This window comes from Tripterygium wilfordii, chromosome 11 (genome assembly GCF_013401445.1).
Source record: "Tripterygium wilfordii isolate XIE 37 chromosome 11, ASM1340144v1, whole genome shotgun sequence".
NCBI lineage: Eukaryota > Viridiplantae > Streptophyta > Magnoliopsida > Celastrales > Celastraceae > Tripterygium > Tripterygium wilfordii.
In genome coordinates, this window is record NC_052242.1 from 1,475,044 (window position 1) to 1,493,663 (window position 18,620).

Sequence of the window (18,620 nt, forward strand, 5' to 3'; positions counted from 1 at the left end):
ATATACCTTGGCCATTCATTTTGTCTTTTAGTCTCAAATATAATTCATAATCTGGAATCAAGAGAAAATGTTTTAGTTTACTAACGTACATGAAGGTGGAAAGAAATGTAGGAATGAACGAACAAAGCATAAGACTAGGAAGCAGATGAAGTTGATTTCTTTGTTCATATGCCATTAACTGAAGTTCTTTATCCATTTGATAAAGTGTGATTGGTTCATTATTATTAACATGTTTAATGTCTGAAAATAGAAGAGAGTTACCTGATGCATGATTAGATACAACAGGGTCAATTATACAAGCTGTAAATGCAAAGAACTAGGAGAGAAACTATTTAAGGGTTGTACTATGCTCTCACAGTTCTTACTCACCCCAAGTCTATGTGGAGCAAGGAAGTGCATTAGAAACTAACTTCTTTGAGGATGTTTCATGATCAAGATCAAGCAGCACTTGGTTGCACGATACTTAAAATAGTACTTGTTTTGGCTGCTGGATTTATTTGCAATTTTGATCCTTCATGACTGATACATATACTTTCTGATTGCGTAACATGTATTGCATCAGTTGCATGATGATCAAATGGGGATTTTTTTGCAAAATTTCACTCATTCAAGTCGTGGTATGACTTTCTTCTTGGTGTTTTTTATTGTCTGTTGATTCCACCTTGCAAAAGGTTTACTTTGAAAGGAAGCAATCTTTTTGGTCATTTGTATGCCAATTTGTTCTTTGAGGATTTCAGCGATTAGCGTAATTTTCAGGTTAGTCAGGAAAACGAAATTATTTATTTATTAGTTTTTTATTATGGTATTTTAGGAAGTTTATTGCTTGTTAAACAAGTAGTATATTTTCAAGGTCAAATATCTTTTTAATTAGGAGTGGTTTTATTTCATTTTAGTATTTGTTTCCAATTAGGAGTGGTTTAGGGTTTAGTTTATGATTTCGGATTGTAACCTCCCATGAGTGAAAAAACTTTTATTCAATCATAATACAAAATTTTATGTGGGTTTTACTCCATTGAGTTGATTCTATCGTGTCTCTTCTTCTAATCTATGCGTTCAAATCCACATTATCGTAATTTCTAGGTTAGTTAGAAAAACAAAATTATTTATTTATTAGTTTCTTATTATGGTATTTTAGGAAGTCCTTTTTAATTGTAGTTTTATTTCATTTTAGTATTTGTTTTAAATTAGGAGTGGTTTAGGGTTTAGTTTATGCCTTTTCTATTAAGGATTGTAACATCCTGTAACCTCCCCTCAGAGCGAGAACTTTTATTCAATCATATTACAGAATTTTCTATGGGTTTTAATCCTTATTGTTTGTCTATCATTTTTCCTGCATCATATATAGAGCGAGGAGCTGCATCAGAAACTTACTTCTTTGAGGATGTTTCATGATCAAGAGCAAGCAGCACTAGGTTGCAAGATACTTAAAATATTACTTTTTTGGCTGCTGGATTTATTTGCAATTTTGAGCATTCATGATTAATACGTATACTTTCTGATTGGATAACATGTATTGCATCAGTTGCATAATGATCCTTTGGGGATTTGTGTGCTTTTCTTTGGAAAAATGTATCTCTCCCTAGTCGTGATATGACTTTCCTCTTGGTATTGTTTATTGTCTTATGATTTCACCTTGCAAAAAGTTTTTATGAAAGGAAGCAGATCTTTTGTGGTCATTGAACCCCAACTTGTTCTTTGAGGATTTCAGCCCTTTTTGGTTTGCTGAATACTAGCTTTTCTTTAATATTTCAGGTAGAGATTTACCCTCTTAAGATCCATTTGACAGAGGCAATGTACAGAATGATGTGGGAATACTTCTTCCCTGAAGAAGAGCAAGATTCACAACGACGGCAGGTTAGTTAGGGAACTTGTGCTTTTCAAACTGGCGTATAAGCTGTTTTGCGGAAGCAAGGACACGTTGGGAAAGAAATACTTGTTTTGGAGGTTGAGCTGATTGATGTTTCATGTTTTGACATACAGGAAGTTTGGAAAGTTTCAACAGCCGGCTTAAGACGAGTTAAGAAAGGTTCATCAGTCCATGAAGCTTCTGCATCAACCAGTCATCCAGCAAAAGAGTCTGAGGTCCAATCGAAATCAAGTGCCTCTGTAGTACCCTCAGCCAATGTTAATGCTGATTCTACCCAAGTGGGTTTCTGAAAAATCTCTTTTCTTTTTTGGGTTTTGGGCAAGGGATTATTCATGTGCAATCAGCATATATATATATGCATTGGGTGCATTAAGATTTCGTTTTTTGTAATTTTTTTCTTGAAACTTGCGTGCAGGCATCAAAGTTGCAAAACGTGAAGGGAAATACCATATGCAGTTCAGTTCCAGAATTAAGAAGAACATCCTCTTTCGACAGAACATGGGAAGAGACCGTGGCAGAATCTGTCGCCAATGAACTTGTGTTGCAGGCTCATTCATCCAGCGTTTGTTCCTCAAAAGTTGGGGCACTTGGTTCTATTGAGCAACCAGATGATTCCAGTAAGAGCAAATTGAAAGACTCCAAAACTGCCAAGTCTGGTCGATCATCTCATGAAGAAAAGAAAGCCGGGAAGTCACATGAAGAGAAGAGATCTCGGCCTCGAAAAGTAATGGAATTTCACAATATTAAGATAAGTCAGGTGGGTTTTTTTCCTTGGCGTGCATTTCTTACTTTGAATTGCAATAGTATGGAGCTCATTCAAATGTTTACCAATATTGGGTAGGTCAAGCTGCTGGTTACGTATGAAGGATCAAGATTTGTTGTCAATGATCTTAAGTTGTTGATGGATACATTTCAATGTGTTGAGTTTACTGGGACTTGGAGGAGACTTTTTTCTCGAGTCAAGAAGCATATCATATGGGGAGTCCTAAAGTCTGTGACAGGAATGCAGGTAATGTTTTCATAATGTATATATTTTACTCAGCATATCTGTGTAAAAAGTTCTTTTGGTCGTGTCCTTTTCAAGTTCATAGTTTGATGATACTCAATTCCTCTAAACCATAGTACTTTCAGCAGGGTATATTATGTGTATAGTTATTAGCCAGTGATGATTGAGTTAACCCCAGGCACACTGTCCAGTGCCTATTTCTTAAAGCTTTTACAACTGGAATTGCAAGTAGTGTGCAGGATATATTCTTGTCAATTTAAGTTGTATGCATTTTGGAAATTCTACATCTAAAAACCGGGGCAACCTTTCGCAATTGATTCCAAATTCGTACCTCTACATTGTGGTGCAGGGTAAGAAATTCAAAGACAAAGTGCATAGTCAAAGGGATCCTACTGGAAGTGGCGTCCCTGATAGCGACCTCAACCTCAGTGACAACGAAGGAGGTCTGGTGGGGAAATCTGATCAGCATCCGATTACTTGGCTCAAGCGCCCAAGTGATGGAGCAGGTGATGGATTTGTCACTTCCATCAGGGGCCTGTTCAATACTCAACGTCGCAAGGCCAAGGCTTTTGTGCTGCGAACTATGAGAGGTGAAGCAGAAAATGACTATCATGGTGATTGGAGTGAAAGTGATGTGGAATTTTCTCCTTTTGCTAGGCAGCTCACTATCACAAAAGCTAAGAGGCTCATCAGGCGGCACACAAAAAAATTCCGTTCAAGAGGACAGAAAGGTCTGTGGGATCTTCCGTATCTCTATGATTATCAGTTGATTTCACTGTGTGTTTCTTTGCAAGACTGGTTGCTAGAAAAAAATATCTACCCCTGCACACATATTAGAAAATCAACAAAAGAATAATATCAAAGAACCGAGAGCTGGCTTACTTTTTTTTGAATGTAAGAACTGAGGCTGGTTGGGAGAAGTAGTACGCAACGCCTCAGTAGGTGAGATTTAGGAAGGGTACAGGTCCAACCCTTGTTTGGCAAATATACCACGGGTGGTTGGGAGGTTTCACAAAGCCTCATGAACCATCCCCTAATCCAATTTTACAAATCCCTCAAATTGGGGCGCAAAGATTCGTTATGATGAGTGGAAACTATAAAAATGGCCCTGCTACCTCCATACGAACCCTCCTCCCAAAGAATGTTTTCAAACTGAAAAATCTCTCCAATCCTCAGCTTATCAACATTCTCCAACCTCCCTACCCCAGTAAGACCTTTAGAGCACATTTCCTAGAGAGCTTCAGGGACATATTTCAAGGTCAACCCCAAGGGTTGGTGGTAAAGCTGCTCTACCGCAACCTAGAGGTAATGGGTGCAATTAGTGGAAATGGTCTCTCTTTTATGTCAGCTAATGCTATGGGAGCTATTTTCCTTTTACCTTCAGTGACATATTTTGCGTGCGTTGGTCTTCCTTTTAATTTATATGATGGTGAATTAAATCTTGTTCGCAAAAGGGGAAAAAAAAGAAAGAAAAAAGAAGATGCAGTGAGTTCCAACTTTGTCTTTTGTGTAGTTCAACCTGGTAGTTTAAGTATAGTCCTCTTTTTGTTGCTCATGTTGAGTGAATATTTGAAAACTTTTAGCCCCTTTATTCTAGAATTAGCTCCGTCAGATTACTCGTTTTCAAGTGAAAAGAATGACACTTTGTTCTCTCTCAGGTTCATCGTCCCAACAAAGAGAGTCACTTCCATCCTCTCCTAGAGAGACAACTCCATACGAGAGTGATTCTTCAGGTGAATTGTCTCCTTTCGAGGATTTTCATGAGTAGGAATCTGACACCTGAAAGCTATTCTTCAGAGGCTTTCAAATGTGGCACTCAATAGCCTTGTGTTTGTACCTACTTTGTTCCACGGGATCTGTTGGGAATTCATAAGATTGTAATTGCTCGAGCTTGATGATGAAATCTTGCAAGATTCAAGATGTTGCAAGGCTATACCTCTAACAGAGATTTTGAAGGAATGCCTTTGAAGCTATGGCTATAAGATCGTAATTGCTCGAGCTTGATGATGAAATCTTGCAAGATTCAAGATGTTTCAAGCCTATACCTCTAACAGAGATTTTGAGGGAATGCCTTTGAAGCGATGCCTATAAGATCGTAATTCCTCGAGCTTGATGATGAAATCTTGTAAGATTCAAGATGTTGCAAGGCTATACCTCTAACAGAGATTTTGAAGGAATGCCTATGAAGCTATGGATTGAAACATCATGCCTTCCAATAATTGGTAGTGAGAGAGCCCATCAGAGGTGCTAATTATTTATGCTCTTTCGATTTCATTTATGGCTATATTGTAATTAATTGAATACGAAAAATGCTGGAATGCCATACGACATTCCAGGAATTTTGTACATAGAAATATAGAATATCTTATTGAAAACGAATAAGGAGGGAAGATAAGAGTCTCTCTCTCTTCCTCATACCCGTGCGCGCACAGATTTCTCAAATCATCCTTGGTATTCAAGTATAGCCTGAGTTCCTCAAGGATAGATCGAACTCTGGAACTGCTTTATCTTAATCGGCTTCCAGGCCTCGTGGTTTCACTATAGAGTTGAGTTATTTTCTAGGTGGTCCAAGTTCCTTGATCGACACTAATAATGTGTACATGTATGGTGTCTCTGTATTTTGCACTAGTGTTATGTGTGCAATGTGCATGTACACATGTAATGTGTGCTAGTATATTCATATGCATCCACAGGCACTTTTTTGTAAACCGCCAGTCAACCATCAAATCAATGTCAAATTGGGGAAAAAAATGTTTAATTAAAATATTTGTGCCGTCCCAATCCAGTCTCACTAGGTCTCTGGATTTTGATGCACAAGCCTCAATTCCCCGTTAACTGTCACTTCCTGAAAAGGCTTTGGCTTGTTTATAATCAGAAATTGATTAGCTTTACAACTTTCAAAGCACCAAATGCAAGTGAGAACCTATCGAGGAGCACGAATATACACAATAATTCTAGCTATTGATAAATAATCTCATTGCAATCATTTGTTAACCTATCAATCCTACCAAAGGTTACACTACAATCACCTCCGATCATGTTAAAAACAAGCAGCAACTTATACAGGCCTGAAATTAAAATTATATGGTACATGACCTAACGAGGGTTTACCCGGGCTTTTATCGACAAGAAGCCAGTGCTTGATTACCTTATGTCAGCTACAGGAGCAGCACATCTTTTCCGGTCATGAGATCATTGTGGTACTTGCAATTAAAAGACATTGTTTCATGTTACAACTCCAGTCTCCCTATATGCTAATTACCCTTATAAGAGCATTACTTTGACCTGCAACGGAGCAGGGCCGTTATGAAGAAGCAGACAATTGGCACCCAAAAATATCCTGATTTAATGCCCAAGAGAAATCACCATCTTCTAATCAAAATTAGCAGGAATATCAATATCTGTATCTGAAGGACTAGGAAGCTCGACCAGTGGTTCCTGCAACAGCCAAAAAAACATTCATTATGAGAAAATGGAAGAACCTACCATTCCAATTCTTTTTTAATTTTCATTGAGTACAGCACACCTACAATACCAAACTAAAAGACAGCAAGACTAGCTAATTTGCGTGTCCTAATTATCAGCAACCAAGACTAGCTAATTTGCGTGTCCTAATTACCAAACTAAAAGACAGCAAGACTAGCTAATTTGCGTGTTCTTTTTAGAGAACGTGCAACCTTTCCAAGGATACCAGCAACCAAATACAGACCATCAACAATCCCAAACAACATTGTGGTTGGCTAACAAATCCAAACGAGAAATTAGTAAAATCCATCAAATGAATACACTTCCTGTGACCTTCACCAGAGCAAGCCTAAAACCGCAGACCCACCAAGTGAAATCCACATAAAAATTGATAGTCTGATAGTTCAAAATTCAAAATTCAAAATTACCTGCTCATCATCATCAGCAGATGAATGGACAATTCCCATGGGCAAAGTATTTGAAAGATCTTCAGTGGCTTCATGCAAATCCTGTCCCATTCCAAAGTCAATCAACTTCAATCATAAGTGAGGTTTATTGAGAATGAGTCTTGCCGTTCATTAAAGAGTTTTCCAGACCAAAGATCAACTAGAGAAATTTCATTTCTTCCAAAGGCATCATACCAAATAGAAACTTTATCCAAACTCACTTTTAAGCACTAGAAAATTGGATCCTTGGGATTATTCAATAATAGTTATTTAGTTGGAAATAGTCAAACTCAATAGCTTACAAGAAAACATATATATGTACAGAACAAGAGAGAGCACTGGTGCTTTGATTCAAGAAACGTACTTCTTCATCAGGATTGACAGACTGATTGTTGGATCCTATAGTAAATGCCTTTGAAGAACCTTTGGGGTTTCCCTGCATGTACACAAATCAACTCATACAATGGAAACATGTTTCACAGTTCAATTACAAGATATTAGAAATGGCTTAAAATGCAGTACGTTGTCATCCTGGTGGCCAGAGAATTCTCCTTCCACAATTAAAGGCTTAACATCAAGTGGTGTTTGCTGCAGAGAGCATTCAATGTCAGTTAAATGCAGTCAAAACAATAGTTGCAAACATAAAAAAAAAAAAAAAAACACACCAACGTAGCTTCAACTGAACAAGCGTAAATAAGGAAAACAACACCCATACACAAGGCTCCGGCAATGGGCGGGGTTGGGGACAACCAATATGTATGCAAATATTACCCCACATAATATGTGGAGAGACTATTTCCAAGAATGAACATATAACCTCTAGGTTACACCCGTTCAACTTTACCACTGGGCCACGTGTTCGCCTGCAATAAGGTAAAACACTCGGGCACAACGTTCCCACCGTGGGCAGGGTTGGAAACATGTATAATGTACACAGACCTTACTCCTACATAATGTATGGAGAGGCTGTTTCAGTAATATAACTTGTGACCTCTAGGTTGCACCCCTGCAACTCTACCATTGAACCACATGATCACATGTTCAAATGAGCAAGCATATGTTCCAAAAAAGTCTCTAACCAAAAACTTCCTGACCCCAAAGAAACACCAAAGCCCCAATGGGTGACAAGAAGAAAATAAGTGCTTTCAAACATATCAAGCTCATAGGCCTCTGATGTACATCCAATACCCCCAACTTTTTCCCTGAACAGAGACACCAAAGGGAAAAAAAAAAGAAATAAGGAAAGGAGAACTGCACTCGCAAAGGGCCAGAAAGGTTGGAAAAAAGAGAAAAATGGAGGGGGGGGGGAACGATTGGAGGAGGGAGACGATTGACCAAACCAGCAAAACATAATACATCTTCGGAACATGGATTCAGCTGCGTATTCTGAAAAAAATAAACGTTCAGAAATCAAAATGTTACAGTTTTTTTTACGACAGTACATACAGGTTCAATCTGGTCCATAGAAAGACTCCTTCCTCCCTTACCGAGATCTCTGAGTGTTCCCTGCACATATTAAAAAGGGTTATGAGAAATCATTAAGCAACATAATAACATTGGATGTACAAACAAGCACTGATTTTAGTATTGACTAAATTTTTAAATGCCACTGCGGGCGGGCGGGCGGGCCGGGGCAGGGATAATCAGTTATCGAAAACTTTGAAAAGATTATTATGCAACAAGTCAAAAGAGTTATGATACCGAAATTAACACTATTTGATGTATATGAGAACTCATGCAAAGATTTGTCCCTTCCATGAAGTTTCATATCACCAAAACATTTTCTCAAAAAAAGGAGATAAAAGATCATGAGTGATCAGTGAAGTGACCAGAAAACCAACTCTAAAAACCAAAAACCTAATTATTCTTGTAGCTGAACATAATACTGAACAGACAGCAAAGCACAAATTAATAGCATTGTATTTGTACAAGCAAACTTTATTGACATCAGAAATCAAACCTTTCTCACAGATGCCCAGCTTGGGAAATGGCAAAGAAAGCCCTATAAATATTGTGTGTACTTATACATATAGAAAAACCTATCAATATTTACAAACGTGAGTTTCCCCGCATCTCGTGTTGTGCTAAAGATTGAAAGGTGCTCAACATTTCCCCCAATAGTTATTCAGGATAAGAAATATATATCAACACTTGCTATGTCCCCCCACTAGTTATTCAATGTAAAAAATCTACATTAACTCCTGCTATTGGTTTCTAATTCAAACCTAACTTCTTCTTTTTTATAGAAAACCTCACTATAATTTAAGCCAAGTACTCTAGCCAAATTATCTAAACTGTGAAGAACATTTGTTTTGAACCACAACACATACACAGTTTCCCTGCTATTGGTTTCTAATTCAAACATAACTTAATATTTTTTGAGAAAACCTCACTATAATTAAAACCAAGTACTCTAGCCAAATTTATCTAAACAGTGAAGAACATTTATTTTGAATCACAACATATAGAAAGTTGAAACTTTCAGAAAGTATGTAGTAAAGGTAGACCTTATTGGCCCACATAAGCCCACATGCATTGCATAAAGTCCTTGGTCCAGCTGGCCCACGACGCATTGCAGGAGTATTATTTTCACTAACACCACAATGTTGACATCTGCGAACTCTGGACATCATCACAGAAGCAACAAAAAAATATAAGCTAGCACATCGTTACGCATTAGAGCAATTAAAACTGATAAATTTTTGCAATTCAGAATACAATAATGCTAGACATGGCCTGAAACTCACACAGTTTCCAAACGTGGAGTGCCATCTTGAAGCAAATTCTGTGCAGAATCCCAACTTGATCCACCCGAACCTTCTTTTAGGGATGCAAATTGTCCATTCTTACGATGCATCCTGTAACGGAAATAAAAGCACAAACATGACATAAAAAAATGTAAATCCCAAATGTTTAAAATTTCGCCAAACATAAAATATGGTATTCCAGAACTTCTTAAGAAATTTATTACCCAGCTCCTGTAATGGAAAACCTTGAGATGTTTCAATAATTCTTAGTTGTTGCCTCCAAAAGCAACCCAAATAATCAAAAAAGCCAAAAAAGACTTCTTTTAAGGCATTTAACGCAAACAAAAATAATTAAATTCCCAAAAAAAAGAGAGAGAAGAAAAACCTAGTAATTCCACTGAAACACAATTTCCTGAGGAAGGTTTACTTCAGTGAAAATATTTTTATGAAACAAACATTGCCTACATATTCAATGAATTCTAACAATAATATATTGCAACCCCACGAGGCAGCACTACATTTAAGTTTATAGCCATAAGTTCTTTCATTTGTTTCCAAATTCCAAAACAACAAATGAAACTGCTCGTAGAGTCGTAGTAGTAACCTAATATTTGATTCTCATAGCCACATCAAAACTTAAATACCATTCATTAGGAATATAATACCTTTGTGCAACTTCCTTCCGCACAGTGTATCTAATTTTCTTTTCAAAACATCTCTCCTTACGTTTCTCACGGAACCTAACCAGGGAGGCTATTCTTCTTGAGAGATTTGAGCGCTTTGGAGTGTCGCCCACACCCTAGACAGGCAGAAGATCAACATGAACTAAGTGCATAAATAGCAATTTTAATATTTAAAAAAAAAAAACACTAAAGTACAAAAATCCCACATACCCTGCTATTTTGATCATAAGGTGCTTCAATTGTAGGAACACCAGTAGGTATATCACGCCCTCCCAGAAGCAAAAGCACTGCTTGCACCTGTTGTTCAGAAGTTCAAACCAATGCCTCTCTTACAACAGAATATATCAGGAACAGAGACAAAAGAATTGCTTTGCTGACGTGTACTAACAATGAAAGACAAATATGATTGCACTATTGCACCCTCTGATGCACAAATGTTCAAAAATTTTCCTTTGAAAAAGGCAGAACAGGAAATACCTCAGGTGATATTTCCCATAATTCAAAAGCTTATTGTTTTTGTATCCAAGAAAAAAAAACCCTTGGTGTCATTTCCAGCTCACCTGGTAAACTCACTGAGTTGACCAGGAAGGCAAATTAACAATGAAGAAGAAAACAAGCAGAAACAATTTTTCTACCATTCACTTGAGCAATAAAATTAGGGAAAAATGTAAGACTTATCCGAGTAGAAATTATTCATCACCTGAAAATTTCATCAAATGTCAGAACCAACTGACGAACGCAATCCAGACACATTAAACAATTAAAGGAACAGAAAATAAGATACTAAACTTACTCGAGCAAATATTCCTACTCTCCCTCCCTCCCTCTCTCTCTCTCTACACGCGCAACAATTTGAGTACATGTAGAAAAATAAAAGAGAGGCAGACAGCTATACCTTTCCAGGTGTAACGGCGGGAAACACATAGACCTCTCCCTCAAAAGAAAGCGTAAGCTCACTAGTCCTCGAGGCCATAACCACACCTCCACCAGAACCTACTCCAGCATGCTGCTCTGCCACGCTCGCCTCCTCCAATTCGTCCATGGCATCATCTCCGTCATCGTACTCCCCGCCATCGTCGTCATCGATTTGTATTGGAACGCGCGGGGCCGGACGGTCCTCAAACGGTCGCGCCTGCAGAGGCTGCGGATTCGCTGCCGCCATAGTAACAGACACGAAATACTAACCACGACAGAACCGAATTAAAGCCAAATTTCAGTACCTGTTTCATTGAGGACGCCACATATTGGCTTTCGTCACTGATTCCTTGGTACTTTCAAAACCCTAATCAATAACCAACAAAATCTAGATTCTGACTCCTTTGTGCGTACATATATACACACGTATATGTACGTAAGCTTGTTTGTACGAGAAGAAAAGGAAGCTTCGGAAATGGAAGAAAGAAAAGGGAGAGAAGACAAAGTACCCTAAAATAGCTCAGAATTGCGAGGCATGGTCTCGTGTTTCCTTGAAGAGACTCAATTTGGAAAATTTTACCTTTTTTATAATTGATAGAGAATGTGTCTATCTGGTCCAAATTGGAAGGTAATAATGCGCTGCTACGCACAAGAGTAGCCCATACCGTGTCGGGGGGTTTGGGACCTCTGATAGATGAGAAATAACCCTTTTTTAGGGTAAAAAATTTTAAAATTTAAATTTCACTCTCATATTTTTTAAAAAATTATAAATGCGTGGTATTTATTTAGACTAACAAGTCAACGATGTATTTTTTATACCAAAAAAAAATAAAATTCTAACATAAAAATGCACAACAATTTTATACTCTCAAATATAGATTGAAAATATTAAACGTTTCGACCATCATAACTTTGATTTTGTTTCATATGAAAGATATATAGTTGTAATTCGTATTCGTTAGACGGAATATTACAATTGTAATTTTTTAGAAAAATAAAAAAAAATTGATCCCTAAAATGGCAACCCATTTAAATAGGGAAAGAAGTACATAGGACTAGAAGTGAGATTCTTTCAGTCCTATGATGTCTGACGTACAAATAATATAAAAAAAAAAAAACAAAGTCCTATGATGTCTGAAATGAAAAGTTGAAGCTGAGTTGACGGTGCAGGAGTGAGAGCATCAAACAAATTGTGGAATATCACTACTCTTAATCAGGTTATCCGACAATTAATTGTTAAAACAAATAAAATTGAAAATAGTAATAATAGAATATATAAAAATAAATAAATAAAGGGAAACAAGATATGTGAAGCAAAAATATTACTACAAAGCTTTTCTAGTAGTTTCCTTGAACAAGGAATTACAAAAAATAAAGTAATTTACTTTTACTTATATCAGATATTTGAACAAACACAAATAGCATATAGCATAGCTGTGGAAAACCTCGACTAACATCAACCTGCAATCTACTGGCTATTACGGTAATCTTAAAGCAGGGAAACAAACCCAGAGCAGAGTAAAACACATGGCAATTATATTAAACCCTCTAAACGTAGTATTTTATGCTGCCAGCCAGGTGGGGTCTTTTCCAAGTTTTGGGGACAGATAAAATCCACCCAAATCCATTATCAAGCTTATCCATAGACAAGATCAGAAGCTTCCAATTTTCATGGGGTAGAGAATATTACATGTTCGGCCAATATAAAGGCAATATCAGCTACCCTATTTGTTGCCATCAACGGAATATTAAGGTCAAACAATCAACGGACAAGTCACAGGGTTGTTATCAGACTGTCAGCAAAATGGCCCAGAATCAAAAGGGATTACAGAAAAAAAAACCTAATAAGATGGACAAAATCAATAGCTTAGTAAGTTTTACCAAGATTCCCACACTATGATGTCGATCCAAAAGTATTATAATAGCACTTAGAACGAGTTGGCACCAGACAGGTGAAATCAGATCTACAAAAACTGAGCACCAAGTCACCATTAACTACTATTAATTCAAATTTAGTACACTTTTTCTTTAAACTGAAGTCCATGTTATACATCCAATGCAAGTTCCTCGAGAGTTAATCTCATGCAATGTACCCAAAAGGGAAAACAAAAAAAAGAGAGGGATAAACCCATGTATTAATGAAGGCACTGTAGTATCTGTACATTCAACAGGACAACCTTAAAGAAATTACTTGGGAACCTGAAAGCTTGAAGGGTGCCAAGGAACAACTGACCATTCTACTACAACTTCTCGATACTCATTGCTCTGCCATTAAAGCAGAGTTTTTGCCACCAGGGAAAGTTACAAGGTTGTTGTTATGTGCATGGATGGCAGTTTCAGATGTGGAGTCATTTCCTACACCGTCACCCTAGGTTCAGGAGAGATCAGAATATTTGAATTAAGGAGAATTATAACATAAAAACCCACAATGCTCAACAAGCAAAAGTCAGAAAATACCTGAACAACTGGAGTCAAAGAATGATCTTGAGTCTTCTTTGAAAGATCCCTCAAAGTCCCCTGCAGAGTTTTGTTACTATATGATGAAACAGAACACATTGAAACTTAAAGTGAAACTCTTAAACGGGCAAAAGAAAAGTTGCTTAATATGCAAATCAAACAATGTCCATGACGTTATCAATCAACTAATCATTGGATTAATTGAACCTGTGAAATCATTAGGCATTGCAAACACCCCAACCAAACGTTCTTAGTCCCCGCATAATGGGAAGCTTAAATATAGCCATAAGTTCAGTTTTGCTAATTTTGGGTTTGATTTGTACTCTTAACCACGGGAGTTCATATTTCAGTAATGGTCTTTAGTTTAACAAGTTAGGTCTTAGTTGAGTCTTCTTCATCAATCACCATTCAAAAAAAAGGTGTCTTATTTACTAATTGTGTCTCTCATGTTAGGCCTTAGTTATGCTGCTGACAAAGAGTGTGTTAAAATTTCCATCTACAAAACATGATTTTATTAGAATTAGGAGATCTATTCTCGTTAGGTATAGGAAATTAAGATTCTATGATTACTTATGTCTATATCTCTTATTGGGGAGATGCATTCGATAATGGAATATTGAGAATTGCTTAGTGTTTAGGGCTGCCTATTTGTGTCTCTTTCTATCCTCAACTACTCAACTACTGTTTACAGCGCCCACAACTTTTTTCCTATGTTCTACATTCAAATGTTCTTCCATTGCTATTCCTTTCCATTCCCCTTTATCTCCATGTAGTTTCCTACCCTTTTCACAAGTCATACAAAAATCCAAACAAAACCTCAACTTTCTGTCACTAATTTTTAACAAGTTAAAACTTCCATTGCAGCCACAGGTTTGCCTTAAATCTCCCACACAATTTAAATTAACCCAAAACTACTTGTACGCCAACTTTGTTAAATTCATCTTACACCATAGTCACTATGACACTTTAGCCACTAACACTAAGTGATGTTTCCCAAAAGCAGTCGCTTTTGTACCATAGGGACTGATGAAAAAAATGTAATACATTGTAGAAAGGTAAGCATATAGGGAGCAAACAATAAAATGGTCAAAGTTCTGCAAGTTGGAATGGCGGAAAATCACTTCAAACAGCAAGCACAGAGACCCATCATACGCTAAAATAAAAAAAAGCACGCATAAAAAATATAAATAAAAGGAAGGAAAATACATAGAAATAAATCATAAGCGGATAGACTGACCCTATTTGCCCAGAAAAGGCCACATGCATTGCAAAGGGACCTTGGACCAGATGGCCCACGCCGCATCATTGGAGTTGACTTCGAACTGATGCCACAATGCGAACACCTGAAAGAACCATGCACATGATAGTGATACAAATAAGCAAGAAATAATAAATTATAATTGGAGCTTCCTTTGCAAGAAAAATGCCATTTACGTATATTATGTATAGGTATCACTATAAATGTCATTTTGTAACAGTATTTTTATACAGTTTTTCAGAAAAGAATTTAACACAGGAACACTCAGAATATTAGAAAAAAGAGACAGAATTGATGAAAAAGACAAAAATCTATGCTATCAGATCTCAAAGAACAAACTGACACATCAAGCAAAATAGAGCACGAAAATATGGAATGTAACTAACGACGTTTCTTGTGGGTTATCATCTTGTCCAGAATCTTGAGCAGAGCCCCAGCTTGAAGTTCCATCTGACTTCTTGGAAGAAGTAAATTGACCCTTATTACGCTGCATCCTAACAGAGACACAAAAATCAGAAATAGGGGAAAAAAAAGAAGAAAAGAAAAGGTACTGAATCAATTATGCAAATCCACCACCATAGGCGGCTCATCTACCAATGAATATTTTCAACACAACTAGTCATATAATATGTTTAACAACGAAACACAAAAAAAGGGTACATTATGGCTTCGGAGATAACTATAATAAAAAAATTGAAATCTGCAGTGTAGTTGAGACAGAAGACAAATCAACATGAACAACATTTAAACCATTTGCCTTATTTGGACTTTGAGATGGTTCAAAAAGAAAACCTTACTCAGCCTAAAATTTGCTAACGACAACTTACATGAAGAGATATATATACATGTGACGATTGCATCCCCTACTTTTGCCAAGTAATATCTAGAGCATGAAAGGTTGAATTTGAAAACACCACACAGGCAGATTTTGTTTGTAAAGGCAACCGTCATAAAACCCACGCAAACATTTATTGAGATCTCTACAATCACTGCTTTGCGGCATATCATCATTTCCATGAGGATCAACATCTATCCTCCAACTTAAGGCCAGGTGCTAATTTTGTTGTATGTAAAATAACTTTATTGAAACTTAGCCAGGTGCTAATTTATCCCCCTATTCAAGGATTTCTAGACCAAAATACATTAAAGTAACAAGTCCATGGATCCTTGAATGCACTATACTACTTCGAATGGTAATACCGTAATACAGATGGCTAGAATTGTATAACTTGTTTAATTTACAGAAACAAAAATAGGACAAAATAGCGAGACTTCACAGCTGGCAAAGTGCTATATTGAATTGCTATACCATTCCCATTGCAGGAGTGTCATCTACAAAAAAACAAACGTAACTAGATACCCTATATTCTGTGTGTCCTATTTGTTTGGAACCGTGACCATTCTTCCTCTTTCCTAGAGCTAAAGAGAAGGTAACAGCCCACTAATGCTACCGGGTATGCAAGCACTTCAGCAAGTCCAAGCAGATGAATAGAGCTACCTCCTAACAAAGGGAAGACTACTACTAGTACCGACAACCTAGTTTTAGTGACATTATCCTTCTGCAGGAATCTTAAGCTCAAAGTTTGATTAGAGCATTGAATTGATCTCTATTACCTCATAGCCTTTAGCAGGCCTTCCCTTTTCTTGGTTTCGGTGCTAAAGTACAATTATTAATTTCACGTGATTTTTGCCAATATACAAGGCTGTTTTGAAGTTTCAGCAAATGAAGATGATGTCCAGTACGTCTCACAATCGCCTACTTTAAGTACATAAAAGTTAAAATTAAATGCAGCAAACAGCAAATAATTGAGTACTTCCATATGCCATAGAAAACATACAAGAAGTTATTGGTCTAAAAAGCTGAGTGTCAATCTTTCATATCACCTGGAAAATGTACATAAGTATAAATATTATCTCAAGTTCACCATGCTGGCTGGATGGCATCTTTCTTGAGTGATTTCATCAAAGGCTCAACATTAAGCACAGCATAATTTTTTTTTATACTTCTCAATTACCAGCCTCTTAGCCAACTACACAACAATATTACAGTGAGGTACACAATAAATAAATTGCCAAACCTGAGTGCGACTTCTTGACGGACGCCGTATCTAACTTTCTTATCAAAGCATCTCTCTTTTCTCTTCTGGCGGAACCTATTGAGCGATGCTGCTCTCTGTGGTTGACTACACCTTGTCGGAAAGTCAATTGCAGCCTAGAAACCAAAGAGGAGCTCAAAATAATAGCATTCTTCGACTTCATAAAGACTTAAAATTAGACATGTAAGAAAATACCCGTTGGTTTTGAGATGTCCCATCCACACCGTGTGGACCTGAAGACAACTCACATCCTCCTAACAGCAACAATACCGCTTGAACCTAATACAACACAAATACACAACATTATAATCATAATATATGGCATATAAACCAAAGCCTAAAGATACAGGTAAAAAAAAGGCTGGTGAAAACCACAACTAATCTTATTTCTAGGCTCAGTGGATAGAAATTGTGTATCTTCCAGTCAATAATATCACAATTTTGACAGACACCCTATTTCTTCCTCACTACCACATTCTGCAAGCAACAAAAAAAATACAGGCTAAGAAATCCTAAACCACCAAATCAACAAACAAAACCAGATAAAATTTTTACCTTTTCAGCAGTAACAGCATCGAACACATAAACCTGCCCTCGGAAGGATAGCGTGAGTTGACTGGTGTCGTCGCTACGGTGGATTGCCAATTCAGAGCCGGCGCCGCCATCGGAAACATAGACAGATTCGGGAGTAACGCCCTCTAGGGAAACATCCCCAGCCGTAGAGCCCTCGAGGGCGTGGGTATCGTACCGAATGTGATGATTTTCGAGGGAATCTGGAGCGCCGGAGCCTTCGTCCTCGTCGGCGGAGATCTGGCGGTGGATGCTCATGGGCGGAGACGGAGAGTGACCGTACATTTGTGAATCTGCAGAAAATTAAGGGTTTCACGTCGAAGTATTACCGAGATCCAGAGAGCGAGAGTTTGAACTTTCGGAGAGTGCGACGCTGCGTGTTAGTGCGGGGGGTAAGGATGAAGTGTTTGTATCTGTGTGGGAGTTTCTTCGATCGAGGGAACGAGACTCCGAGAGAGAGAGCGAAGGACAGGACAGCTCATAAGATTAAGAGGACGATAAGTGAAATAAAAACACCCCGACTTGATGGTCATAATTACAACATTAGCCCCTTATTTCTTCTCCCTTTCATCGCCTTTGGGCCATTTGGGCTTTTTGGCATCGTGGCTCAGCCCACCTTGTTCGCTCCATACTGGTGGGGCCATCCACACAAATACCAGCCTACACAACCAACCCATGTATCCATATGGCGGGTAGCCTTAGTTATATCTCGGTTTTTTCTAAAGACACTTCAATCTAAGTTAACCACCCCTTATAAAAATCAGTTGACGGGTGTCTTTAGAAAAAACCGGGGTATGACTAAAACTACCCCCATATAGCTTCTTAGCATAGTTTTCAGAACCAGATCGTACCACTAGTCGAATTGGCAAAACTGTAAACCGACGATGTAGCCAATTTTTTACCTACAATATACCGTATAAGCATCAAAACGGAGAAAAATAGGTTGAATTGGTGGTTTTCCATAAAACCATAAACCTAGCACAACCTATTAAAATAACAAACCTGGTCCCGACATGGGGACAAATAGGTAGATAACACTCAACATAAGCTCCAAAAGAATGCTTTGTACGAGATAAAAGTCCCTAGGTTTATGCATTGTTGGCCTAACAA

The 18,620-nt window shown here is 37.6% G+C and overlaps 3 protein-coding genes across 9 annotated transcripts in view; 1 reads left to right on the forward strand and 2 right to left on the reverse strand.

Annotated features, from left to right (window-relative positions):
- Nucleotides 1-5,288, forward strand: part of LOC120008494 (protein SABRE) — a 29,957-nt gene extending 24,669 nt beyond the window's left edge. For 4 of the 5 annotated variants that reach the window (XM_038858833.1, XM_038858835.1, XM_038858834.1 and 1 more), the window contains 6 exons: nt 1,753-1,854; nt 1,981-2,145; nt 2,283-2,624; nt 2,709-2,876; nt 3,223-3,604; nt 4,532-5,288. In XM_038858833.1, coding sequence (XP_038714761.1) covers nt 1,753-1,854; nt 1,981-2,145; nt 2,283-2,624; nt 2,709-2,876; nt 3,223-3,604; nt 4,532-4,641 — 1,269 coding nt within the window. In that variant the 3' untranslated portion in view covers nt 4,642-5,288. Of the gene's footprint in view, nt 1-1,752; nt 1,855-1,980; nt 2,146-2,282; nt 2,625-2,708; nt 2,877-3,222; nt 3,605-4,531 lie in introns of those variants that run through there. The other variant, XR_005470521.1, reaches the window with a different exon arrangement.
- Nucleotides 5,289-5,813: 525 nt separating this feature from the next.
- On the reverse strand, nt 5,814-11,760 carry LOC120008497 (GATA transcription factor 24-like). 3 transcript variants are annotated; one of them, XM_038858841.1, is made up of 11 exons: nt 11,639-11,760; nt 11,110-11,434; nt 10,425-10,511; nt 10,197-10,330; nt 9,532-9,642; nt 9,292-9,406; nt 8,231-8,290; nt 7,307-7,372; nt 7,149-7,220; nt 6,767-6,847; nt 5,814-6,311 (listed from the first exon to the last, which is right to left on the reverse strand). In XM_038858841.1, the coding sequence occupies exons 2-11, from the start codon at nt 11,374-11,376 to the stop codon at nt 6,246-6,248; spliced, it is 1,059 nt and encodes a 352-aa protein (XP_038714769.1). In that variant the 5' UTR covers nt 11,377-11,434; nt 11,639-11,760; the 3' UTR covers nt 5,814-6,245. The 3 variants fall into 3 exon arrangements, with proteins under 3 accessions (XP_038714769.1, XP_038714770.1, XP_038714767.1); XM_038858842.1 differs by having other exon boundaries at nt 5,814-6,158; nt 6,240-6,311; nt 11,110-11,692; XM_038858839.1 differs by having other exon boundaries at nt 11,110-11,496; nt 11,639-11,685.
- Nucleotides 11,761-13,103: 1,343 nt separating this feature from the next.
- LOC120008498 (GATA transcription factor 25-like) lies at nt 13,104-17,795 on the reverse strand. The gene is made up of 7 exons (XM_038858843.1): nt 17,496-17,795; nt 17,136-17,219; nt 16,923-17,056; nt 15,231-15,338; nt 14,824-14,929; nt 13,587-13,646; nt 13,104-13,497 (listed from the first exon to the last, which is right to left on the reverse strand). Exons 1-7 carry the CDS (start codon nt 17,793-17,795, stop codon nt 13,387-13,389), a joined length of 903 nt encoding a protein of 300 aa, XP_038714771.1. The 3' UTR covers nt 13,104-13,386.
- Between the last annotated feature and the right edge of the window lie 825 nt (nt 17,796-18,620).